The sequence below is a fragment of the Numida meleagris genome, chromosome 3 (assembly GCF_002078875.1).
Source record: "Numida meleagris isolate 19003 breed g44 Domestic line chromosome 3, NumMel1.0, whole genome shotgun sequence".
Taxonomy (NCBI): Eukaryota; Metazoa; Chordata; class Aves; order Galliformes; family Numididae; genus Numida; species Numida meleagris.
This window is the reverse complement of record NC_034411.1, coordinates 63,332,967-63,360,841: the sequence shown is the minus strand read 5'-3', so window position 1 is coordinate 63,360,841 and position 27,875 is coordinate 63,332,967. Positions and strand designations below refer to the sequence as shown.

General features: G+C 42.3%; 2 protein-coding genes across 7 annotated transcripts in view; one reads left to right on the top strand and one right to left on the bottom strand.

Annotated features, from left to right (window-relative positions):
• Nucleotides 1–4,374, top strand: part of VGLL2 (vestigial like family member 2) — a 9,439-nt gene extending 5,065 nt beyond the window's left edge. The window contains exons 2-4 of the mRNA XM_021389654.1: nt 705–996; nt 2,179–2,676; nt 3,660–4,374. Coding sequence (XP_021245329.1) covers nt 705–996; nt 2,179–2,676; nt 3,660–3,700 — 831 coding nt within the window. The 3' untranslated portion in view covers nt 3,701–4,374. The remainder of the gene's footprint in view (nt 1–704; nt 997–2,178; nt 2,677–3,659) is intronic.
• The window catches only part of ROS1 (ROS proto-oncogene 1, receptor tyrosine kinase), a 73,216-nt gene continuing 60,920 nt past the window's right edge, over nt 15,580–27,875 (bottom strand). For all 6 annotated transcript variants that reach the window (XM_021389647.1, XM_021389649.1, XM_021389651.1 and 3 more), the window contains 2 exons: nt 26,884–27,047; nt 15,580–17,252 (listed from right to left, as the gene is read on the bottom strand). In XM_021389647.1, the coding sequence (XP_021245322.1) occupies nt 17,101–17,252; nt 26,884–27,047 (316 nt within the window). In that variant the 3' untranslated portion in view covers nt 15,580–17,100. The remainder of the gene's footprint in view (nt 17,253–26,883; nt 27,048–27,875) is intronic.

The window sequence follows — 27,875 nt, the reverse complement described above, 5'->3', positions numbered from 1 at the left end:
CATTATTTAGGAGGCTAATTATTAGCTCAATGGCAGAGCCGGCGGCCAAGTGGAAAGGCGGCAGTCACGGAGCGAAGTTATTAAATATCCCGCGCGTCTAGATCCAGGGCTCCCGCCCGCCTGCCCGTCCGCCCGCCCGGCCCTCGTTCTTCCTCCGGCCCTGTCCGGCTCCGCGTCCCCGGCTCATCTTAAGGAACTCCCGGCGGTTGCGGGCAGAGAGACCTCGGGAAAGATCCGGCGAACTTCTGAGCGCCCGCTCTTTATTTCCCCCGGCGGGATCCAGTAAAAACAGTGCAATCTTGTAGGAAATACCTGAGGTTTCCCTCTGGCCAGAGAAATGCTTTCTGCCCTGAGACGTGTTTGAGGCGGACAGGCTTTGATTTTTTTCCCCCTTCCTCCCGTTTTCCGCTTTGTTTTGTAGGTCACTCTTCTGCCTTTCCCTCGGTGCAGGGATCCGGCCCGCAAAGCGCCTCTGCGTGCCGGACTTCGTGCCGGGAGCCGAGTCTCGCGCGTCACCCTGCTCGCGCCCGGCGCTTTCGGGCTCGAGAGTGCGGCAGAACCGCAGCTCCCACATTCTCCCGCATGGAACTCGGAGTGGGCCCGGGCGCTGCATCTCGCTTAGCACGGGGACGGAGGGCCGGGACGGGGGCCAGCACGCCTCGTAGCTCCGTTTCCCGTCCTCCCTTTCCTCTCTCTCCCTCCAGAAACTCGCCTTGTACTCCAAAATGCAAGAAGCCCCGGAGAGCGGCAGCAGCGCCGGCGCCAGCAGCTCTTTCCCCAGCCACGCCGCCGCCAGCATCAAGGAGGAGGAGTGCAGCCCCGAGAAGGAGCGGCCCCCCGAAGCCGAGTACATCAGCTCCCGGTGCGTCCTCTTCACCTACTTCCAGGGGGACATCAGCGCCGTGGTGGACGAGCACTTCAGCCGGGCGCTCAGCCAGCCCAGCAGCTTTTCGCTCGGCAGCGCCAAGGCGGCGCGGAACGCCGGCTCCTGGAGGGGTGAGCACAGAGGAGGGGAGCGGGTGCTGGGGTTCCGGGAGTGCAGGGGATGTGGGGGTGCAGGGCCAACGGCTACGGCAGGGTTCTTCCCTTGTCCCTTGGCTTTGAGTTTGGGGCTGTGATGAGCAAAGGTGGGAGCAATATGAGAAGCGGATGCAGGCACAAATCTTTTGTACCTGTGCTCAATTTTACACCTTGTAGGCTCATGGGGTACCTGGGGTGGCAGGGAACATTTGACCTCAGGCATTGCTACAGAGCAGCTTCAGGGACCATCCCTCACCTGCCACTGCCCGACTGAGAGCTGACTGCTCGCTTTGTCTGTGAATTCCCATCAGTGTTTTCTAAGAATGAAATACTGGTTAAAGTATTTCACAAGTGGGAGATGCTCAGCACTGAAAGCTGGAAGAGTTCTTAGCTCTTCAGGAGCTGCTTCCCTTTCTCCTGAGTAACACCAGAACGTGCAGAGCTGATGTACCTCCCTGGCAAGGGTTTGTCTCAGCAACACTGTCTGTTCACAATCAATAGTGCATAGCATCTACTTCTGCACTATTAGTTATCTCTATTCCACTTCACACTGGGCAAGGAAAGCACAGGGTCCTTGTCCTTTGCCCTGTCAGTAGTCAAAGAAGTGCAGTATTCTTCCCAAACATGCTAACAAGAGCCCCCAAAACAGGCTCAAGTCCAGTGCAATAGACATGGAAATTACCCCCACGTAGATGTTTAGCACATTTAAGCCAATTGCACATCTCATGCTGTTCCTGACTGCTCTGAAACTACACTGAGAAAGCAGTTGCTTTCCTGGCAGGGTTGGGCATCCTCTGAGGTGTTGAGTGTAAATGCTTCAAGAGGGAGATTAGTACAAAGAAAAAAAAAAGTGAGAGAAATCCAACCTTGACAATTGCTGTTCCTAATGGTTCTGACTCAGTTTCCAGACTGAGAGAAAAAGGTGTTTCCCTCACCTTAGATAACAATCTTTTCCCTAAAGAGGTACTAAGAGAAGCCTGGAGCAAACTGCTCCAGCCCTGTGCTAATTGTGCTGGATGATGATGGGCTGGGAAGGGCTGCTGGGGAGCAGTTTTGTGTGTTTGCCGGTTTTGGGAGGATAACAAGAGTGAAGCAAGGCCATAGGGAATGATGCCAGGGCTGAGTGCTCATCCGCCTTTCCTTTCTCTCTGCATCTAGATGGCTCCTTCCCGATGAGCCAGCGCAGCTTCCCCCCGTCCTTCTGGAACAGCACCTACCAGCCCTCCTCGGTCCCTGTCACCCTCAGCAGCCCCCTGGCCGCCCACAGTGAGCTGCCCTTCACTGCCGCTGACCCCTATGCCCCAGCCTCCCTGCACGGCCACCTACACCAGGGTGGCCCTGAGGCCTGGCATCACGCCCACCACCACCACCACCACCATCCCTACCTCGGGACGCAGAGCACGGCCTACCCCCGCCCCACCGCCATGCATGAGGTCTACGGCCCTCACTTCGACCCTCGCTATGGCTCCTTGCTGGTGCCCACTGCCTCCGTCCGCCCCCATCGCCTCACCCCCGCTGCTGTGCCCACACCAGTCAGCCCTCCCTGCGAGCTGGGCAAGAGTGAGGCAGGCCCTGCTGCTGCCTGGACAACACCAGGACCCTTCCCCAATGCGGCAGGAGATGTGGCACAGAGCCTCGGCCTCAACGTGGACGCAGGTGAAGAGAGGCCCCTGCCCCTCGGGGTCCCCCCAGCTCAGGGCTACCCCTGCCCTGAGGTGGTGGGAGGGGAGGGCTCTGTGTGGAGGGCAGCTAGGGGAAACATATGGGTGTATGAGCTCCCAACCCATCCTGCGTGTCCTTCTTTGCACTCCTTGGCCAGGCAAGCAAGGGCAATGTGTCACCCACTCCACATTTCTGGCTGCCAAGACACGCTCTGAGGTACCGCTTGCTTTGGGCCTTGCTCTGTGCTGGAAGCCTGATGGAGCCCTGAGGGCCATGGCTGGGTCCTGCCTCAGGGCAGTCGCACAGCTTTGTGAATTTCTGCAGCTTTCTAAACAGTTTTCTCTGCTTTTTTTCTCCCAGTTTTCAAAAATTACTATTGTATCTGCTGAGCATGAAAGGGCAACAGCTATCCCTGTAGCCAAGGAGGCTAGTGCTGGTGGCTTGCCCCTGGCCAGGTGCCAGGATGCAGGGTTGCATGCCCATAGTGGTGCTGCAGAGGGGACAGAGTCATGGCCAGCAGTGCAAGCTGCTCAGGCGGTGTCTGTGGAGGCAAAGAAAGACTGCTTAGCTGCTTGGGTTCCTCATGATGAAGCCTGTTGACTGCAGTCACTGGTGGCTCCATTAAAAAGGGATGTGTGCCTGTCCTCACTGCAGCCAGGGCTCTTCTTGCTTCACTGCTTTCTTCTAGCCCTGGGGAGCCCAGGCTTCAGGCTGAGCCTCTGATCTAATGTGGCAGAAATTGAGTTTGTCTTTCTCTTTCCTTAAATGCCTGTACCTATTTTTTCTTCTTCCCTTTTTTCTTCTCTCCATTCTCAGGTTTGCAGCCTCAGGACAAAAGCAAGGATCTTTACTGGTTTTAGAGCTGTCCTTCACTCTTCCTCCCCTGGCTCTCCCCTGTAGATCTCTGCCTCTAGGCATGGTGGCATTCAGAGCTGAAGTCGGGTCAGTTTGTAACAGCTTCTGGTCTTGGTTTGCAGCTCGGCGTTACTCGTTCTGTGGTGGATCCCTTCTGAGCTGACGAGCTGACTCAGAGCCTCCCAGACACCCCTTGCCCTTTTCCAAGCCTACCATGGCCCTGCAGCTCGGGGACAGACAACAGGACTTAGAACAACCTGGCTTTGCAAGGATGATCCTTTAGACTTATTTTGGAGAGGAAGACCCTTCTGTTGAGAGAGGAGAGCCAAAGACCACAAACTATTTAAACAAACTCCACAACCAGGACTGCAGTTGGACTATTTTAAAAGAGTCAAATGACGTCAGGAATGGTGATGCAGAACCACTGGCCTTTTTACAAGGGACGGAGGAAATCGTGGTTATTTCAGTGGTGTGAATATTTTTTTATGACAGTGAAAATTATTTCTCGATTTCAACATGGGAAAAAATGATTTAGCAGTTTGGAACTGGATTCTTACTTTACATTGCAGAAAAGTAAAAGGAGAGGAAACTGGAACTCGCTAACATTTTTGGACTACTGAGGAGCTAGTCAGATTTTTCAGCATTGTGGTTATGAGTGGCAAGCGTCTAGCTTGGGCCACCTGCCTTGGGCTTACAGAAATGCAGCTGTTCCACGGACAACTGTTCAAACTCCAGAAATATGAAAACCAAGGTGGCACTTCTCAGAATTTGGCATAACATTTGCATTGAATACGTAATGGTTGGTTGTTTTCTTTTTTTTTTTTACAAGAAACATTTTATGGTGAAAACAAAACCCTCTTAAAGAAGGGGGAGAAAGGAAACCCAGGAAAAAGCACTCGCCTTCAACCTGATGGCCTTTACAGGGAACACCAGAAGGAAAGGCACACGTGGGACAATAGGTCTGGGTTGCCTCTAATGCTTCCCTTTGTCTACTTGTTGCTGTCATTTTGTCACTTTAATAATTGTCTTGTTTTGGTTTGAAAGGGGGAATAAGATATCTATTTAACAGTAGGGAAGCTGCATTAAAGGTATTCCTTCTTTCACCCTGCGTGCTTTTGTAGGGAATTAAAACTGAAAAAGAGAAATGAGGCAGATTAGAAACTTCAGGATGAAAAAGGAGAAAAAAAATACCTGTGGTGTGGATGGAGTGAGTTATTGTATTAGTTTGCATTAAAAGTAACTAGAAATTCCAGCAGTTGAAAATATTTTCTTAATGAGTAAAAAATATGTTGATAAATACAAAAGACAAGAAAATACAATGTTGTGGCAGTGCTGCCTTTTAGAGTAGGGTATCTCTCTGTAGGATGGGCTGCAGCAAGGGTGGCACCCCATAGTAAGAGATGTTTCTTCATAAAGTTGATAGAAGAGGGGAGTATATTTTGCACTGTGCTTTTTTGCACTGGTACATTAAAATGTTATTATAAAGCATCAAATGACTAATTACACAGTGCAGAAATAGCAAGTTCAGCCTATACCTGCAAGCTGACGCTTTTACAGGCAAAGCATCAGATCCCAGCACTACAGTGTTTCGTTTTGTTCTGTCTTTTCTTAATGCAACATTTTGGAGGGCTGACAAAGTTCAGTGCGTCTGAGAGGAGAGTCCTGACGTCACCCCTCTGACACCAGGAGAAGCAGTTGAAAACAGACTTTTGTGCTGTGGTGGGGGATTTTACATTCTGAGACTCTGGCAAAATGTTCACTGTGTTGGAAATGGAGAACTTGTTGCTCCGAAATTCCATCTCAGCCATAAGTACATTTATGGGAAAGAACAGGAACATTAACAGCAAGAAAACAATAAAGCAGTGAGAATAAATATTGTGAGAAGCTGGCAAGGAGCTGCCTTGAAATAAAAAGTGGGCAGAACATCCCCGGACAGAGCTTGGCAAAGGGCAGGAGGTGGCTTGTGGTGGTGCTTCAGCCCAACAAACCCATAGGCACGTCATCACAACCCTCGGCTAGCTGACAGACTGGAAAGGGCAAGCAAATGGCTCCAGATTATATAGTGCTTGTTAAGCCACAAATGTTCTGAGTCTTCTATCATGAAGGAAGGCAGCAGCACTTTGAAGGAGAAAGATAACTAAAAATGGTATTTAACTGTATTGTTGCAGAGGCTTGAAGATAGCAAGGTCATTCCGTGAACAGTCACCTGCATTTTCTTTAGGCTGTGTTTAAAGTTTTGAGGTTTTTTTTCATTTTATTTTTAGGTTTTTGGGTTTTTTTTAAGTCTAATTTGGCTCTGACATTAGCGGTGCTTTGGTGCAGTTGTTTCCCTTTTCTTTCATTTTTTGCCCTTCTTCTCCTAGCGAGGAGAATTGGGCAATACAGCCCAGATATGTTTGGATACATTCATGTAAGCAGTCATTTACCGCACTGACATTTACCATTCATTTTGACTGTGAACATTTCCAACCATGAGGATTTATGTAATGAATATATGACTATTGCTATTGATATTTGCTCTCCAGATAATCTATTTTTATTGTTGTACTGCGGAAGTACCCAAACATCAAAGTCATGGCTTTGGCTTATGGTGTTAGGTGCTATGCAAGCAACTTTTAAAAATGCTCCCACTTCAGATGTGCTGCAGTCTGAGGGTGTTTTGATGAAACCCCGCAGCAGTGTTGTGCTCAGTGGGTCACCGTGACTGCAGGAGGCTGCTCACAGCACTGCCTTTGAGGTTTGGGAGTGAAGCCGTGCAGGGCTGGGGCTGCAGCTCATCTTGCCAGAGCAGAAACTTCATCCCAAGCATTAAGCTGCCCAGCACAGGGTGAATGGGTCTCCTAATGCAGTAGAAGTGTAAATAAAACCTCGGTGCTATTTCATAAATCTGTTTTATTCCTCTTTGAATCATAGCTTAATTGCTTAATCAGGAATGTGCACAAGAAATCTGTAAATGCAAAAGGTATGCTTCCTCTGCGTTACACGCATCTTACATGCCATATGCATACCCCCAGGGTCTCCCTTCTGCCAGCAGTTTCAAACTGGCCACTGCTCTCCAACCATACTCAAGAAAACAGATTGTTTCAGTGGTGACATACAAACAGACATAACTCATGACAGTCTATACGGGCTCTGGGGCAGGAGGCAAAGGGCTCAGAGCTGTTGCAGAGCAGTGCTGAAGCAGGTGCAGGGGCAATCAGCCACAGCATCTGCTTCATTTTAACGAAGATTTCTCCCTGATCTAGCTGCAGTTGCAAGGATGCCGTTCAGGGCTCCTTAGAGACCAACGTATATGTGCCTCTGCATTTGCAGTCTCCTGTCATCTAGCTTTAGGGTGAATATTCCTTCCTTCCTACCACCTCTCCCAGTGGGTTTTGCATCAGAGCCCCCAGGGGAGGGGAAAGGAGGAGAGAAAGGGAGGAGAGAGCTTGAAATCTCCTCTGCACCTCCCTTGGCTACTGTCCTGCCTGTCCTCAGGGAAATGGATCTGCCTGTCTCCTTGGGTCAGAAGCAGTCCCTCCTCACTTTGCCTTTGATGTCCTATTAAGGTTTGCAACAAGCTCTAGCGGGGGCTTAAAGGTTGGTCCCTTTCTAAAAGGGAGGCAAGTGCTGTGGATGGCTTTAGATACACTGAGGCCTCTGACTGGCAGTTCTCTTGCATCTTTTTCTGGGCAAGGGATGTAATTAAGACGCCCTTTTGATTACAGAAAGGCGAGTCAGCTCCCTGGGGGGTTGTGGTGTCCTGGCTAGCTTCCCTGGCCTGCCACCCAGAGGAGCAGTTGCAGCAGGGGAAGGAGAGAGACGAGGTGAGATTATTTGGAGGAGCGAGGTGCTTGTTTTGAGAGCTAGACAATGCTATGTAGGGAAGTGGAAATGAGAGATGGGGAAAGAAGGGAAAAAAGGAAAAGGAAAAAGAAAAAGGAAAAAGAATGAGAAAGAAAAAGAAGGAGAAAAAAAAAGGAGAAGAAAAAACATTCCATTAAGATCCTGGGAACTGAGCTACTATTTGCGTCCTACCACAGTCAGTCCGCTTTCTGAACTGACCACCCTGACGAGCAGCTCAGACCAGATGAGTCCCACTGTTTGTGTCCGTCTCTAATTATGCCTAAGGAGTTAACTTTGCATCATGCTTTCTACTGCTTCCATGACCAGTGACGATGCATGAATGCTGTGCAGCAGACCCATGGGCACTACATGCAGTGGGAAGGCCTGTACTGTCTCCTCCTGCCTGAGCTCCCTGGTTGCAGTCCCACTTGACCACTGCAGGCATCTTCCCTCCTGTTTCGCCTGGCATGGTCAGGCTGTAAGGTGCCTCCTCATTCAGCTTCCCTATTTCTCCTTCTCTACCTCCATCCACTGACCCGTGCTCCTTGACCTCTCTGCTCAGCCAGCCCCTTCCCTCCTGCACCCACCACTGGCCCTGTGAAGGAGGAAAGGGGTGCCATGATGAGAGACATGAGCTTTGTCATCAGTAGCTCTTGCATGTGGTTGAAGTGTCAGTACTTGTACAAGAAGCGGAACTGAACCAGAAGAGCCAGCACGTTGGTTTCCAGTCCTTGCACCCCAGCAGTAGGAACTGGGCCTGAGTCCCTGGCCCAGTGGAATAACCCTTTTTTTTTCACAAGAAGAATCCTAAAGGGCTGTGACAGCCCCAGTTGCACACAGACACAAATAATCATTTTCTCTTGACAGACCTGCACAGCTCCCTCTGTGTATTTAACTGCAGTCACAGTGAGCTGGATCAGGAAAGGGACACTTGATATCTGCTGTTTCCGTGGTTGAAATATTTGTGAAGTTAGCGCATAATCTGAAAGCAGAAGCTAATAAATTATAGGGTGCTAATTGGGGCCGGAGTGGAGCTGTCAATCATATTATCCTAAACACACAGAGACCCTCATAACCTAAAAAGGCAAGAGAGGCTCCAGGAACAGCTCCCAGTTGTCACTAGCCATGACCTCCACTTCAGTGAGAGCACAGGGAGCCAAGGCAGAGAGTTTGTTCTGCTAAGAAAATGCAAATCCTACCTTCATAAAGGCACTTGTGTGTGTTTTTGTTTACCTTCTCTGGCAGCGCATTTCCCAGGGCACTTTGTTATTTTGCTTTGCCACCTAACTTGTCACTCTCATGATTTTAAAACACGTACATATCTGAAAAGAATTTACAATGCTTATATTCGTGTAGCCCTTGGAGTAACATGCACAAATTTTTAGTCATGGCCCAGCCCCACTGCATGCAAGCCTATCTTCTAAAAGTTACTTTATTGCCCACATTTCTTTTTCTCAGGCCCCAGAAGCATATATGCTTCTGGGAAGCTGCAGGGGTCTATTATCTGAGTCAAAACACAACTGTGCAAACATCTTAACAATAGAGCACCTGCAGTCATTTTGTCACTCATTTTCTTGTATTGTTTCCATCAGGATCTTTGCATTTTACTCAGCATATAGCATAAAATTGAATCAAAGACTGCTGAAGAGGATTTTAGTCCACATTTACCACAGAAAAATCATTGTATTAGGACGAGAGGCCTATATTAGGACGAGAGGCATTTCAGAAAGGCTTCCATGGAGAAAGGGTCTTTAAAAAGATTAGGGACAACCCAAAAGTGGGAAACCTTATTTTAGTGACAGCATGACTGCTACACGCACACCTGAGAACTGAGCTACAGTGAGGTCAAAACCTGTTCCTTCCTGGTGACATTTCAGTGATTGCCTAGGCATACTACTGCAAGGCCAAATGATTAAGTGAATGAAGACTCTTAAAGGTTTTTCTAAACATGCCATTTTTTTCGCCATTTTTTTCACCATTTTTGATGCCTAATTTAATTATTTTATGGTAACCCTGAATGCTGATAAGCAGCAGGAACAGTGGCTCTTCTCCATTTCTGCTGTGAAAGTACAGCCTCTAGCCTGAAGCCAGGAGCCACCCCTGGGTGGGGTAGGTGAGGGAATGTGTTTGACCCTGGCTGGGGTTCATCATGGCCATCCCCTCCCAGTGCAAAGCAAGGCAGGGGGCTGCTTGCATCAGCTCATCATATGGTTGCAATAGAAAGCCCTAAAGAATGGCAGTGTGAAAAGAACACTTAATCTTTATGAAATTAGTCCATGGTCACCTGCAAAACCTAATCAACTTTCTTCCCAATCAGTGGAAACACAGTGGGTCATGCTGACATCACATCAAACACTTCACATTTATGTCTTGGAAGTTTTGTTTATGAATTAGAAGCAAAAAACTGTGCACAACCCTAAGTATAAATATGAAGATTTTTTTTTTTTTTTAATTTTGGAAATGAAATCAGTGGGTATAACAATACTTGTACAGCTGTTGGTGCTCTCCTCTCCCTTTTCATAGAATCATAGAGTCATTAAGATTGGAAAAGGCTACTAAGATCATCTAGTTCAACCATCAACCCATCACCAACATACCACACCCACTAACCACGTCCCTCAGTGCTGTTTTTTGTGGAAAGATATTTTTAACAGCTCCTTTACATGTGGCATTGAGAGCTACACCTCTCCTGACACAGCAGTCCCCACACATCATGTTCTTATTCACCTTTGCTCCTACAGTTTCCAACAGAATTTCCTTATTTTGGCTATTTCTGTCAGGAGCTCACTCTGAGGATAAACGTACTATTCTTCAAGATTTGTACTGCCAATACAGGAAATCTTCTCTCAGCTTTCTCAAAATCAGCAAAACCCTTCTGTCTGCAAATGTAGAGTAGTTTTAATGAAAGAAAGCCTAGCATATTCAATGTAGGGAATCTGCATGCATGGAGTTTGCATACAGAGATCATGCCACTAGTTTGGTTTCAGTCAATTTAGGCAGAGGATAATTCTCTTATTATCTTAAGCAACGGACTCAAAAATTATGGAGTGACATCACTGTCAAGATGGCACAGATTATGTCAGCAGACAAACTTAGGAAAGAAGGCTGGTGAGATCATAAGGCTGGACTGTGTCGGTTGGTTTCCATTGTTGGGTGTGTGGTGAGGTCAGATTAAAGAGACAGGAAGACATGAGAGAAGATATTATAAAAAGTTAATTCTGTGACTCCCAGAGTTTCTGTAAGAGAAAGCCAAATATATTTGTGACTGGAAATTAATGAGAACTTATTCTTTTTCCTCCTGGAAAGGTGTGAAAATTGGATACATAAAGAGAATTACACCAGATTAATCAGTGAACTGAGGTCTTAGTGCCATAGAACAATGTCAACACTCCACTGAATTTCCTGTGGAACTGAGAGAAAACCATAGCTGCTTACAATACTGCACTAGAGCACGCAGGTGTTTCAGTGTCCTGACCTCTAATAATCACTGAATAACTTACACTGCCAGAAAAGTAGGAGTAAAAAAAAAAAAAAAAGCAGCAAAAAGAAAAGCCAGCTATGTGAACAGCATTGCAAAAGAGACTGGTATCCAAACAGACAGTGGCTGTGTTATAGCTCACTTCTTACTGTAAAAGACAGAAGGCAGTGAGGAACATCCTCCAAATGGGAAACGTCATCTGAAGAAGTTAACACCTTATTAAAAAGGTTATTATATGTGGTAGTATCATTTATGCCATTGGCAATAATGACAATATTTTGGCTTAATCACTTGGCTTTGAAGCACAAGATTTCTGATTATTTATTAGAGTTAAAACATAATGTCAGGTAGAGGTGCCAAGTGTCATTATAAATAGAGCCATGATCACTTGAAAAATCCACCTGGTATACAAGCCCCTGCAACTCACTCCAGCATGCATGTGAAAAAACTTTCATGAATCAATTAAAGAAATGAAGATGTATTAGAATTATTTAACAGAGCCATTAGTGCTGTTTTACTAACATTATTCTCTATAATGACTATTTTCACATCTGTTGTAGATGATTTAAATCACCTTTGAGTAGAAAGAGGTAAACTTGAATCTAGAAGAAAGTTTACCTTCTCAGTCATTCATAAAATGCATAATCCTAAACCTGGATCACAGAGAATCAGTTTCACTTGGTTATGCTCAGTAGAGCCAAACCTGAGGACTGAAAATGTCATAAGCATCACGGTATGATTTAAAAGAAAATAAAAATGAGACATCAGTTGATTCAAATAGATGGCAAAATTTTCTCTGTTGAAAACAGCTCCAGGGTGTCATACAAGGGTGCAGTGGCTCTGCTGTAAGTCCTTTAATAGGGATCTTTTTGCCCCTCATAAAAGTAGTGAGGAAATAAAATTTTGAGGGACATAGTGATGCAGATGTTGTCAGTCATCTCTGTTATCATAGAATTATAGAATGGCTTGTGTTGGAAAGGACCCCCAAAATCATCAAGTTCTAACTCCCTACCACAGAGTTGCCAACAGCTAGATCAAGTACTAGATCAGGCTGCCCAGGGCCCCATCCAACCTGGCCTTAAACACCTCAAGGGATGGGGCATCCACATCCTCTCTGGGCAGCCTGTTCCAGTACCTCACCACTCTCTCAGTAAAAAACTTCCCTCTGACATCTAATCTAAATCTCTCCTCCTTTAGTTCAAAACCATTCCCCCTTGTCCAATCACTATCTACCCTTGTTAAAAGTTGATTTCCCTCATGTTTATAAGCTTCCTGGAAAGCTGAGGAACCCCAACTCTTGATAAGGATACTTTTGCCTCACAGACTGATGGAATTCTATGAACTGAACAACAAACATGGATAAGAATGATCCAGTTGATATAGTCTATGTGGATTTCCAAAAGGCTTTCTACAAGCTTTCTACAAAGCTTCACATAGAATGAGGAATCCTCACCTGGATATGTATCTTGTTAAAATCTTAGAGACAAAGAATTGGAATAAATGGTCAGCTCCTGGAGGAAAAGGAGCTCACAAAGGGAGCAATTTATTCTAGGATATGAATGATTTGGCATAGTGAGAAGGATCATGGTGGGAAGGCATGAGCAGTTAAATCAGTCCTGTAAGGAAGAGTCCCAGCTCTGAGGAGCTGCAGAGGATCTCATGCACCTCAAAGACCAACCAGACAATAAAACAGCAGTTGGAAATCAAATATGAAGTGATTAAAAGATGAAGTTAAATATGTAATAAAGTTTTAATAATAACTTCACAAATAAGTAGATGGACTCCAAGGTGGCCATTATTGCTTAGATACAACACATGAGGATTATGAAAGATAATCCCCTGAAAATATCACCTCAATACTCAGAGTGGACAAAAAAACAAACAAACAAACAAATAAAATAGCAGGAGTGATTAAGAAAATAATAAAGAACAGAAAATGCTTTCATAAACCTTGAATACTCTGTGTTTCTGATCTGCTCTCAGAAAGGAGCTTGTAGAACTGAGAACAGTCTGGGGAAAAATGCGAGGGTGGCCAAAAGGATGGAAGAGATCCTGTAGGAGGAATGACTCAACAGGCTAGGAGCCCTCAGTGTGGGGAACAGTTGCTGCCTATGGGCAAGTGTGGGAGTGACAGAGCTCTGCAGAGTTGCAGTACCAAGAAATAAGAGGAAAGGGAGAAACCATTCCCTTCTTTCCTCTCTATAAGAACAAGGTAGTCTAAATCAAATTAATTTTCTAGACTCTGTGTGTGATAAGTGAGATAGCCCCCTGCAAGGGGTGGCATTTGCCCAGACCTTGCTCTTCCAGTGTCCAAATAGTTCTTCAGAACCAGCAGTCATTTGTGAGATGTGATGAGCCATACAGTGGGTGAGAAAGGCTATACACAAGATAAGAATTTTCTTCACTGAGCCCTCCAATGTCACTTTAGAGTAATGAAGGAAATGTGCAAAGAACCCTTAAAAAAATGCCCCCCTACCCTCAGAATGCTGTGTGCCAGAAGATATATATACTAGAGGGAAAGTAGTCTGGATGCCCATGGAGCAGGAAGGGAGAGAACTGTGTAGCCACTCAAAAACATGATGCTGCCATGTGAACAATGAAGGAAGGAGGAGTATTTAAAACTCTGCAAACCTTCAGTAAACTCAAACCTGATGTATGGGGTGGGGGGGAAAAAGCATGTGCTAGATTCTCTATTGGACAGGAAGATTTAGCTTTTCTGACACATGCTCTCTTCTAGAATTGCAACAGCAACAGAAAACATCTCTTGATGTTGAGTTTTGACAGAACCTCCTCTTGGATCTTTACTTCTCAGTTTCTTAGGTGGTTACTTCTGCACTGCTTCATATGAAAGTAATCAGAGTTAGCATAAACATTTCTAGCTCTGCTGGGTGCAAGCACTACTTGATTGCAGTATCAAATAACAGTTATTTCCACTATCCTTCATTTCCAATTCTTATCTGAACAGGTACTTTTCAAGACCATACAAATAATACTTTCTAAACTTTACACTGCATTGAAATAATTAAATTTTTAATGATAACAACCAAAGTGGTACTTGCCAAATTCACAGCAAATCTTGAGAAGCTGAAGATTGAGAGCTACAGTTTCTCCACTAATGTATATTAGCTTATCTTAACATATTTAAACTGATACACAGTGAAAACTGGGCCCATCTGCTTTATGCTAGCCTGAAAATGATGCTTTTCTTAAGAAGCTGTCAGAATTGCTAGCAAGAATCTCTATGTGTTTTTAATTCAGATTCCAAACACCACTTCCTACTTCCTCCAGATCTTGCAGAAAGAATCTTCACAGAAGTGACTTCTCTTCTTACTTAGGTAGCTTCTGCTGGTTTATAAGGGGATTCAGGAAGAATTGCTCTTACTACATTAGATACCACATCCCATTCTCATTATCAATGTATGCCTTAAACAAAGAAGGAAAAGATACAAAATATTGGCTGTACACTTGAGGGTGAGACTCTCAGCAGTATGTCACACAGCTGTGGTCTTAATGACTGCTTCATTTGTATCTCACATTTAATCTTTTTGATATATCAGAATTCTTTTCTCTGATAAATACATATTTTCTTAAAAAGATATTCTCATCCTTAAACACCTTTACACTTATTTAAAAAACTATGGACTTGAAAGTCAAGACTCTTAAACACAAAGCCTTCTTGAATCTCTCACTTCATCTGCCAGAGGCGGAGTCAGCAGGAGACAGAGATGAACATGGGCCAGGTGGTGCCCTTTTCCTTTCCTAAGAGAGAGTGTGCTAAAAGGGTCTTTTGTGGCTGTTCATCCCTCTTACTTTCTCCAAAGGTAGCTATGAGAAAAAGTGTTGTCAGACACTGGTTGCTTGAAAGTGAGAGATGTCCTCTAGAGAGTAAAATTGATGACTAAAATGAGAATCATCATGAGGAGTCTGAATGATGAGGAGAAACACAATTTCAGTGGGATAAAGAAGGTGAAATGATGATGCGTAGAGAAAAGCGATATGGAAGGTGAAAGGTTAAGAAGCATTTTGCAACTAATGTTACAAGTGGATTCAGGTAAGGTAACTGAACTCCTAGTCAGTTCAGCATTTGTAGGAGTGCTCCTCTAGGTCAGGAAGATAAGGAAGAAGGAGAACGCAATGATGGACAAGGTCAGACTGAGAGCTGAAAAATGGCATCACCAAGCATGCTTTGGAGCACACTGTGTACATGGAGAAGGTTAAATATTGTGTTTTCCACTAACTCCAGCAAGTTATATACCAAGATTCTTAGGTATGTACTTAAGAGACTTGTGTCTTATTCAGTCAGTTTTTCATACTATTAGGTAGAATAGTGGTCAATATCCTCAGTTTTGTTTATTGGCAATGCATTAAACTTGACACTTTGTACTTCATCATGCTCTAATACACTCTCCATCAAAACTAGTTTTCCAAAATGTGAACAAAGCAACACTTACCTTCCTGTTGGTACTTTTTGTATCTTTGGGAATTTGTGACTAGTTCAAGGTGTCAAAGTCATTATTGCTGTTTGTCACTGTTACTTGCCTTACACACTAATTCAATTTACCTATGTTTGATAGGCTTTTGCATGATCATTTTCCAACTCAGACCTATTCAAGATTAAATCGCTGTGGGTTACATCACAGACATAGTCATGGGGCCTGTGAATGTTGCTGCCTAGATAAGCTTCTTGGCAGGATTGAAGGCTTCTCCTGCTAATATCATAATATCATGTGAAAAAGATATCATATGAAGTCATGTTTATTCTCAAACTTTTGTTTGCAGCTTGCTGACCGAGCAATCCTCTTGAGTTAAGTGGAATTACATGTGCATGTGAAGTCATCCTGGTACTGTGACCACAGAACAGAGATCTTCCTGGTTTCCAGTTAGCATATGTTACAGGTTAGTAAATGTTACTCATGTTTAAGTTACTGAAATGGAAGGAATAGCTGTACAGTTAATCAAACAGAAATTGAAGGGGGAAGAAACGTTATACAGTATTTATTTATCAATCACTAATGGCCTGGTGTGCATAAGTTAAGAGAAGAAAAGAAAGAAGTGTTTCAACCGTTGGTATTGGCAACTGTGGCTTGTACGTGTACAAGTGTGGCTAAACTGTAAATGGAAAAAAATGACCTATAATAACAGCCAATTTGAATTGTTTTGTTTTGTTTTGCCAGGGATTTTTAAAGAATACTAATTCAAAATACCTCAATTTTTATTAAATTTGAAGCAAGACTTTCAAATAGTCAAAAACCAAACATTTCGTTATATTGGATCTCTATTTAAGACATTTTTGGAGCTTGACTTCAGTGGAGATGTGCCTTAAAAATATCTACATTTTAGCATCAAACTACATTTTTACTACTCTCCGGTGTTCCCCACTATCAAGAGTTTGCGTAAAAGCAGGGCATGATTCTTCCCGACAGATGTCAATGAATATCTCTGCAAAATTTGTGAATTGCTATTCATGATGAAACATTCCAAAGAGCTTATGGCTTCCTTTTACACAGGAATGATTTATATATTGTGTTATTATATATTTTGATTTGATCTCCAAGGACATCAAGGGAAAAACATTTACCTTTATCCAATCAATTAAGAAATGAAAGGTGATCAACATTAAAAGGGAAAAGGAACTTGGATACTAGATTCACAGATCAATCACTGTGCAACTTAACATATGAGATGATTGCAATCATATGTTTAAATTAAATGATAAAATAGACTGTCCCTGCAGCGAACAACCCAGCCACCTTTCTTCAATTGCTTACAAATTTGGAGTTCAGAAAAATGCAACTAACATTTGTTAGCTTTTCAATTTGTATAATCTCGTGTGTGCTCAATGAAGCTATGCTTGAACTGTTTTTCTTTTCGTGATCAGGTTGTTCCTTCTGTGAGACAGCATGCCAGTACTTCTCCTCAGGAAGGACTGCTTGTGTACAAAGTTTATGTGGCTGCATAAAGTTAATTAGGATCACAGTAAAATCATTTGCTGTCTGATGGCAAGTTTTATTTCCTTAAACTATTTCTTGTGAAACACATGAACCATAACAGTTAGAAAATGAAGAATATGTGACTGTTGTCTTATCCTACACAAGCTTCAGTACCTTATGACATTGTCTGGAAGTTCTGGTGTTTTAGAGTGTTAGTGTTTCTTTTAAGAAATCTCTAAATGCGTAATAAAGTGCATAATATTTTCTTTGTCTTACATCTTCTTTGGTAGAGTTTTCTCTTCTATCCTCAGAGGACAGAATTAGACATAATTAGACTGAACTAAGTTCTGCAGAGCTAACGCTACCTTGATCTTGGTTGCTTTCTTTGACTACTACCAAATAATTTAGGCCTTCTTGATCCCTTGCTTCCATTAGAGTGGTTGAAAGAATGCTGTCCGAATCTGCAGGCGGAACATCAATATCTGCATTTAAAAAAAAAAAAAAAAGACAGGTAACAGCCCAGAGATATACATGTAGTATTAGAAAAAGCACAAAGTCAGCTGGTAGAGAAAGTGTCTATGACTGTGTAAAGAGTGACTGATGAGTCAAACCTATTTTCTGCTATTGCTTGCATGGATTATATCTTCAACCAAATCACTTAAGGATGTTTGGTCATCACCAGTATTACTTCTGCAGTTGGCAAAATGCTTATGAACACACGACTTCTTCTGGTAGGAAAGATAGCCTACATAAAGCTAAAATGGTTTTAATCTGTACCTTTCTGTAACCCTGCTAATAATACAATCATAGAGTCCTGTAACATGGGCAGTTTTCTAACTACTAAATTGTAACATACTCCCTCTCTAGAAGAATTGTAATATTCTGTCTTCCAGGAAGCTTGAACTCAGCAAAACAATGTCTTTTATGCATTACTAAAAACTTTATATTTTTTTCTTAATTTGATGCTGTTCACATATACACAGTTGCCTGAAATCTATTGCAGGTACTATAGCTTTTTTTTTTCAAGTGATTAACTAAAAGCTGAAGTTATAATTGTTGCTATTTTGTCCATTCGTTCCTAATAATGCATTTTTTTTATTACGCTCCCCCCTTATTTTACTTCACAACTGGAATATGAAATGAGACATTCACAGTTATCAACTCATGAGAATCACAGGTGTGCTGTTGCAGTGGGGCAACAAACAATTTATTATGTCACTATAATGACACACACATAAGCCACAACTCAAAAGTCTTCTCCACATACTAGAGACCACTTGCAAATATTATGAGGAAAAGCATGAACAAGACTTTTGAATTTAGAAACCTGTTATCAGGATGGAGACTGGGATAGAACGAACTGCCTTCATATACCATAGGGACTGATAGCTACGAAAAATCATTTGATACTCACTTTATCACTTCAGGACTATTATGGCAATATTTAGTAATTCAATCCCAACCAAGTGTCCACCAACCAGTACACCTCTTCTTTGTATGTGGTTTTTGTTTAATAAATATTTTAATGGAAGCCCTCAGGCACAGGTTGCCTTGGAAAAGGCACGCTGGCAAATGCTGAGAGCATGTTTGCAGCAAACTCTTAAGAGAGAAACCTTAAAATAAGGACCCAAGTAAAACTCGGTATTTACAGACCAGACATATGCCGGCTGACCTGCCTAAGTATAGAACACTAGAGGAGCATTCAGATTTGTTTCCTGTATAAGTATCTGGAACTGATGAGGTGATGTTTACACAAATGTGAGTATGAGGTCACTGAGATATTTTTACCAGATATATAGATACATTACTAATTCTTTCCCCAACAGGTCTGAAGAGCTACAGAATATATAAAATATTATAATCCTTTTTTAGCCCATATGCTGCTGTATTTCTCATTGCAGAGAAAAAGAGCTAAAAAATCAACACCTTAGCTTGATTCTCCTTTTTGAGCTTTTGAGAAAAAATAAGCAAGAAAGACTTTTTTTGTGTGTGTGTATGTGGAATGTTCATACCCTGTAAAAAGAAAGTGGAAGAAGATAATGTTGATGTCCTTTCTTCTGTAACATGACACACATAAGCTGCACAGCCATTGCTATAACGAGATTTTTGACTACAAGAGTCCTTTCCTTCACCATTGTGTTGTCTTGTCTTAGCACAGTGTTCAGCTCCCATGAAAGCTTAGCACCATTCTGCTGTATAAGCCAAAAACTCTGTGCAAAGATGCAGGGTTATGCAGTACAATGCTTGCCTCTCGAATAAGTCAGCAAACAAGCAAATAATTTTTGTTCACTGAGTTATATGACAGACAGAGACAGAAGATACTGAAAATTAACAGATAAGAAAAAGTCGTTATATGTTGTGAAATTCCCCCAGAAATGTGAGAGCTAGAGGCATCACCAACATCCTGAGAAGCCATAAGACAATTAGAGAAGTTTGAATAAAGTCAGGAAGCCCCTTCCAAGAAACATCAAGAATTTGAAGAAAGATACAAGCTGGAGAGGGGGAGACAGCTCGGTATATTCATGAGATATCTCTCTTTTCTTTTCAATTTTAACTTTGCTAAAATTAGTTGATTGATGTATAGTCATGCTGGGTTATACGTGAGTAAATGCAGGATAAACCATGTGATGTGATCCCCTCAGATTTCACAAGCAGAGCCTGGCTGAGCCAACAAACGTACCGAGAGGAGGCGTCCAAGGAACACCTTAACAGAATCTGGAGTCGTGCTGGGAACTCAACTCCAAACACTTAAATCCTGCGGGCTTGTCCATTCTGTGGACTGCTGCATAGTGTAGAGTTACCCACATCCACTCCAAACAATCTATATCAGGGCATGAGGTAGGCTGGCTCTGGCAGCACAGTGATCAATACAAGAACTCTGCTAAGTAGGTCCCCACTATGCACCATGCTCCCTCACATAGACTACTTCCAATAATTAAAATACTATGTTCAAAGCTCTGCACTGTAGCTGTGTAGATACCTGTGTCAGTTCCTAAATGCATGACCTCTTGGGATGTTTTCCCCAGTACTAGTTGTAAGTACAACGTATGAGCCAAACTGCAGGTAAACTAATTACAATGCACCTCTCTATGAGTAGGCAGAACTTTGGCCTAAAGAGCCCCACATTAGGTGACACAAGACACTGTGATCGCCTGACTCATACTCATGACGGATGGAGGTTGCTTGCTTAGGCTCCTCTGAGGAGGCCAGTCCCAACCTGATAAAATCTGTGCTTCCCCCTCTAAATCCCAGCATCTCAGCCGACCGCTTCCTGCAGCGGGCAGCAGCCATGCGAGCAGGGTCATGTATCCTGCCTTTCCAGTGCAGAGTCCCTTTCCCTGCCTTCACTACAAGCTGTGCGGGCTCACAGCATGTTTTGAAATCCTGCCTGGAAGGGCGCAAATTGTTGTGATGTCTTGATAAGCAGATGGTTTTGAGGTGTTTAATTTCAGAAGGTGACAATGTATAAGAGGAAAAAAAGTCCGTAGAAAAGCTGATTGGTGGAGACAGAACAAACTGATCTAGAGATGTTGATCTTCTGTTACAGCTATTTCGAGGTCAGATCCTCAGCTAGCGCAAATTAGCAAAGCTCCATAGAAACAAGTGGGACATCACCGATTTACACCAGCTAAGTGTCCAGCGAGAAACATAACTAATTCTGGGTAATGCAGTGGCATACAATGCTTAGCACCTTCAACAGGTTAATGACCACATGTTTAGAAGTACAGTCACATTTACTTTTTAACATTAGTGTCTTCTTGTTTTTTCTCTTACGTGCTCTGCTGCACCTTGCCCCTTCTGCACAGTTTGCATGGGAGTGAACAAGAGACTGGCTGGCATGACAGAAAGGTGCCCACAATGGGAACAGCTGCAGAGGAAGTGCCTGGTGATGTACATTTGTTAAGGGAGAAAAAGGTGGTTACCTATCTGTGACTGTTTCATTTCAGCTGAGTCAGTCAACTCCAGGAGGTAGTTCCTGTGCTTGGAGTGTTTGGCTAATACCTGTTGGCCACCTGGAGCTGGAGGTGCTGTGTTTCACTTTCTGCACATTGCCAGTAAGCATATAAATAGAACAAATATATATCCGTTTTAATGCTCTGCTCTGTATTATGTATCAGTGGAGATATATCTGTGTTTCCTGTCTAACGAAGCGTATGATCTCGCATGGCTTGAGGGTGACTCACTGACCTTGCTATTCTGTCAGACACTAAAGATGCTAAAAGCAAGGATTTTGTTCATCTTGCATTTTTACTGCACTAAACTGCTTGAAGCATTGACTGCTTTTTTTTTCCTCCACATTTTAATAGATTTTTTCTAGAGATTCATGGACTGAAACACCTGTATACAAGATGCTGTCTTGGGAAACATAAACTTTTTTATTAACTAGCTTATTATCACACTTAATATAGAGCACCAAAACCAGCCAGCTCCGTGCTTGTTTCAATACAGTGTGTCTTGATACATAAGCAACGAAGTATCTCCATTTTCCAGGTCACAAAGTAGGATTAATTTTACCAAGTTTTAATTACTCAGATCTTACGTGCCTAGTTTAGGCTCTTTGCCCAGGCTCCATTTACAGTCTATGGAGAGAGAAGAGAGGGATGCGTTTTTGTGGAGATACTCATTTCTCATACTGACCTTTACACAGTAACATCCCCTGAAGACGTCTACAACTCTCTAGTGACTATCAAATGGCCTAGACTGACAGTGTAAGCACAGTACTTAAGTTTTAGTTGGTTATATCTACACACTCACACAACACAAATGTCATTTATAAAATTAGATGATCTGATGTTATAATACTTTTTTTCCCCTCATTGCAAGGCCAAGTTTCAGCATTACTTTCCTCGCAATGTCATACAGCTCATGTGCACTCTCTGGAATCAAAAAGCATTTGTCTAGGGAACACAAACAAAATGATCACCCCATCAAGTTTGTCTTTTCCTGCAGTGTTATAAGCACTCACTGTTTTGGAAGAAGCCTTTTTGTTGACCTCTACTGGCTTTGGGTCAGGCACTCACTAAACTAAGTGGGGAAGAGGATTACTGAATTTCAGAAAAATACAAAGGAGGCTAGATACAAGGTTTAAAAAATGTCTCTTATCAACGCATCTGCTTCAGAGAAGCTTCCGTTTGTCCAACTGATTACTTTAAGACTGGAGAGGTGTGCAGAATAGTTTCTAAAAGGCAGCTAGTTTCAGGAAAATAAGTTGGTGACTTACAATAGCAATCCAGTACTACTCAGTCAGCAGACATACAATTAACAATGAGCGCACTGATCCCAGATTTTAATACCAAATCCCCTCAATGAAAAGTTTTGCACTTAGTTAAAAAAAAAGTGACATTTTTAGCAAGTGCCTTAATTGCTCAAAAAAACCCTAAATACACTGAGTGTTTTAGCTTTTCACATTTTTAAAGAGGCATCTCCAGTTTAGGGATTAAAAAATGACCTTTTTAAGCCTGAATGTGTTTCCTTTCAGTCTTTTTTTAAACAAAAACACTAATAGCTCTAGAACAAAACAAAATATTGAGGGCAAATGTAACCAGCTTCCGAGAAGTTTTTGCTGTAGTTGCTGTTTTTGTGTAGTCATGCCAGAACTCCTCTTCCCACATTTTTATACTCAATGAAAAACATATCTCAACTATGATCCACATAGTTTTACCAAACTCAAATCACATTAACAGCCTTTTTAATTGTGATTTTTGTTTTAATCATCACAGAATAAATGTTGTCAACTTACAGCTTTGATGGCAAAATTTGCCTCCTATCTACAAAATAACTGCAAGGTAACTGTGGCAGTTGTCACAACTGCGGATTTCCTCAGGCTCCCTCAAACATCCTGATATCTGCTCTCATCAGGACAGCCACTTCCAGCAGTAATGGTGTCATGCTCTGACAAAGTTTTTCAGCAGTTCTACATTTCTTCCTTAAAGGTCCAGAATGCATTACTGGGAGCAGTGCTGATAAGAATAGTCCTCCTCCTGGGTCATAAAGGCAAGGAGCTGCTCCAGCTGCTTAATGCCCAGTTGTCTGATGTCGGCAAAGATGTTTGCCAAAACAAACAGGTGTTTCCATACCCATAAAGGGGAATGCTTTGGACATGAAAAAATATAGTGCTGTCTTGAATGTACAAATGTAAAAAGTTTTTTCTGAAAATAGATGGACTGGTTATTTTTACATCAATGCAGGACCATCCTTTTAGCATGCTGATTCATGATGTTTCATTTGCGCTTTTTGCAAAGGAAGGAAGAACAGCCTATGTTTCAGCCACGAGCGGGGCTCTTGAATCAATTCCAATTTGACTGGAATCAAAACCATTAAGGTAGCCCACAAATATCTCAGTGCTCCAGATGGAAAGCACTTCCCTCACTCAAAATGTTAACACTTCTTGCCTGCCCACAATCAATGTCCTGGGAAAGCCTGTAAGAGCCAGAAGAGTAAATGCTCAACTGGTAGATATCAAGAGCCTTTAAATTCTCCTGATACAGAGGCACTTGCAATGAATGCTGGGGCTGATATCATGCTCATCTGCTGAAATACAGCAGGAATGAGATAAAAGCAGATCTAGGTACATAACCCTCATTAATGCTACTTTCAGTTGAAATGAGTGAGAGGTAGGTAAAGAAATACCCATAGAGATCCCACAGATATGCAGAAAACATTTAGTGAAACTGAGGCTTTATATATATTAACTGCAGTACTTATTCTGTAGATGACTATCACAAAGGAACAAACTCATGTTCTCCTGCCTGTGACATTTTTTTCTGTAAAAAATGTTATTTGCTTTGGGCCACATAGCCTGAGAACTAATCTGCACATCTCAGTGGGCTGCTGCCAAGTCATTTGGTGCTGGAAGATATACAGTTGCTTATAGTTGACCATACTCGCCATCGTTGGTCAAGGAAGCAAAGTCAGACTCTTGCTGAGATTCCTTTACTCCCTTTCCAAACAGCAATGCCAGGAGCTGCTGGTGTTGCTTGAACATATTTATTGGTATTTGCTGCCTCCTTTATATGTGTAACTCTTGCAGTAGCAAAGTTGGTGTCTCTTCTATCATCCCCTCACTATCCTGTTAGTGTGCTCTCCAGACCACTGGCATATTTTTTATATTAGTTCACCCATACTTGCAATCTGCTTGACATACTGCATCAGTAATAATGTTGATCAGAAAGTCTAGCATTTTTTCAGCACTTCTACCTATGAAACAGTGTTAACAGCATGTACAGACCTGCTAAAGGTGTAGCTAACTACAAGCAGGTGAGGTTTAACAGAATTTGGAATATGTATGTTCCCATGTAAAGCTAAATATCATAGTTATTTTGAGTTCTGTTATTACACTTTGCTTGACATTTGGCTCTGTCTTTTGAAACCACATCTCCTGGTGAGAGCAAGCATTTCTTGGCAGCAAGTTAATGACAGGAGTTTCGTTACACACAAAGGCCAATGACCATGTAACGTTTTTGGAAAACCTTGCCCAGGACAATCCATCATGGAATGGTATTTTGGATTATTTGTTCTGGCTGTCATCTTCCTACTACTACTGCAAACACAAGAAGTGCTCCATTTAGTTCTAGCTAAAAATGAATGCGAACTTAGAACTACTTTAAAAATCACTTACTTATACAGCATATTGTAAATCACAGACTGAGACTCTGTGCCCCAAACTGTGCATGGCAGGATCAGGAAGGAGTGTGCATTTTATTCTTAAAGTTTGACTAGCACATGAACTGCCAGTTCTTGCATAAAACAACCACACTTCTAGAGCCAGCACTACTCTGAACTCTGTTACAAAACGTTTACATTTCAGGCAGAAAAATAATTGAATGAGTTTAAAGCTGGACATCTGCAGAAAACCTACAGGCATGGTTCCCTGATCAGATAATATGGTAACATTAAAACATCACCAGGACTCTAGGCCTTCAGTCAAGTGTGCAGCATACAGTTTGAGTGGATTTATAAAGACTCTCCAGGGAAAGAAGAAGATAGCTAACAGATAAACTATGAATAGATGGGGGAAAAAGTATGTGTGTTATAGAGATGTAAAGATTTTATCAAGTGTTTAGTCATTTAAAAGACACTAACTTGAAAGAATGATATGTAGATGAATAAATTTCAAGATATACTGTTTTCTGATGGGCATTCTCTGTGTGAAAATCATTAAAAAGGCCTGAGGAAAAGCCAAGGAGGAATTTTGAGAACTGAAGCATGCCTAAAATCCTGGCCATAGAGATACCTAGTAGAGTATCTCAGATGAGATTGCTGGCTTCTAGACAGCCGCATTTAGGTGAGATAAAATCCATACATAATATAAAGCCTATTAGCTTGGGCAAGGTGCCTAATTAATTGGCTGTACTCATTTCCTGAGCAAATTCCAGGCTTAGATTTGTGCCAGATTAAATAACTTTTTCCCAAACACCACTATTCAGAGCAAAGATGCCGTTAAAGAAACTAGGAAATTATATACATGCATATGCACTAAGCATTTCATTATTGGGTAAGGGTGCAAAATCAGCTGTTTAAAAAACAGGAAATGATAGGTTATCAGTGCTAGCTTACTTTGGTCCCAGTTCATCAGTGTTAAAATCTTTGGCCTTGTAAAGACGTATGACCATGTCATACTGAGTGGATTTGATGCAGAGAGAAATCATGATGGGGAAGGGGAGGCTGTCATTTGTAAAGCATCACTGAATGACAAAGAGTAGCAAAATATTGAATAGACTATCATTAATTGAGAATTCAACAATATCAGTCAATTGAGTGTAGGTAGAATATGTTGAAAAATGGCTACATAATTGCATAATTGAATGCTGCATAATTCCTGGAATTTATCACAATTTGCTTGAGGGTGGGGAAAATCACAAAATACTGATGTATTAAAACTGTTTATGAGACAGAATGAGTTCCCAGTTCAAAAACATTTTGTGGGGAAAAAAAAAACCTTCAGAAATTCTAGCAATGAATACTTTTTGCTTTTTTTTTGGATTGGGAAGCACTTCTTTTAACAGAGATTATTTTTTTTTCCACTAGAAAAGCAAAATAAGGAAACAGGTTAAATTAAAAGTAACTATGAAATAAAAGTGAGATATTTAAAAAGATAAAAACCTTATTTTTGAAGACTTTCAAATCACACTGTTTACTAAGACCTCACTTTTTTCCTAGATTTAGCCATTTGGGAATTACTGCAGGATTGGAAAATCTAGTTCTGGCTCAGTCAGGACATTCATTTCCATGTTTAGGCACTCTGAGTCACACCTGCACAGATTTGACATCAGATTTGACTTTTCAAATTTCTGTCTACACAATTTTAACAGTATTCTTTGGAATTGGGTTTTGTTGTATCCATTGTCTTGAGTATATCTTCCCTAACATCACCTCCTTTTACTCATGCACAGTGTATGGAGCACAGGCATGCTGTGATTCTTTTTCTGAACTGTGATAGATCCAGCCAAGATGAAGTCTGCCTTACTTAGGTACCTAATTTATGTTCCATTTCAGGCAACCACTGAACCAGTACTCCTAAAGTAAGTGCCCAAGTGCCACCTTTAGCTAATGGGGAAATTGAAGTTAGGTCTGAATTGGATGTGTCTTGTGATGCTTGCTCAGTCTCAACATCATAGCTTTTTTGCTTGGTAATCTTATGTGTGCACTACCTAATGCATCATACCTAATGACACCTAATATATCTTTACAAGTTCCTTAAGAGAGAGGTAAGTTGCAGCTTTCCAGTACTTGAAGGGAGCTTATAAGCAGATGAGAGACCAACTTTTTACACGGGCTGATAGTGATAGGACAAGGGGGAATGGCTTTAAACTATAAGAGGGGAAACTTAGGTTAGATGTTAGGGAAAAATTATTTGATCAGAGGGTGGTGAGGCACTGGCATATGCTGCTCAGAAAAGCTGTGGATACCCCATCCATCCCTGGAGGTGTTCAAGGCCAGGTTGGATGGGGCCCTGGGCATTCTGATCCGGTGGGTGGCAGCCCTGTCCATGGCAGAAGCTGGAACTGAGGGGGCTTGAAAGTCCCTTCCAACCCAAGCCATTCTATGATTCTATGATTATACTGTTGCAGCTTTGGGCAGAAGCTGTGGGATGGCAGTGCTGCCCAGGCTTACCCTCAAAAGCTTGGTTGATGAATCCAGCCGCTGACTCTTTGTCTTCAAGGAAGTGGCTAAAGCACAGTGGAGAGTGCCTTATCTCTTGCAGTTTGTGCTGAATGTAAAAGAAAGTAGGTCTGTTGTGAGGATCTTGGGCCCAGCATTGTGTCATTAAATCACGTCTAGAAAAAAAATGTTAAAAGGTTAATATTAAAGACGATAGAATCATCCATCTCATCATTTAATCATCTGACAAGCAAGTCCAGTGTAGATTTTCAACTTCTGAAGATTTCATATATGGAGAAAATATTACCACCAGCTGCTGAAGGAAGAAAAGCAGATGAAGGGTCAGTTGTCAGGAATACTCACCATGAATGCTTTCAATTTTGTCAAAGATGGACATTTTTTGAGATTGGGAGCAGCTATAATGTTGTAGGGACAAAAAAAACAACACAAAAAAACAATACCTGCTCACCATTCTCACTACTCGCACCCAAGAAGTGACCAATATTTTCTGAGAAGGCAGACAAGAAAATTATTCTCTGACAGTAAAAATTTCACTAAAACAAAAAATGAACTTGAAGCTATCAGCTTATTTAATTCTTCTTCAACTCATGCCACTTCAACTTCAGAGATGTTCAAAGCAAACCCTCCAGGACAGAGAAGGTTAATTTAGACTTCTGTCCCTAGACCAAAACAAATAGGAGTACATTTTCCCCATCAAAGGAAAAAATGGTATCAGTTTCCCCTGAGTGCAGGATGCTAGCCCGCCCTGCTCAAAACTATTGGTATCATTCAGTGGAAAAACTGCCTTTCCTGTTTGTCTAAAGGATAGGGCTGATTTACATTGCCTACTCGAGGGCATGAATTGTGGCAAGCCCCAGACACACAAAAACAAATCCTAAAAAAGCCAGGGGGAGCCAGGCTGAAAACCAAACCGCAGCCAACACCTGGATATGTTAAGTGTTGGGAGAGGGATCTTAGGGCCTCAAAACCAGAGCGCAGCATTT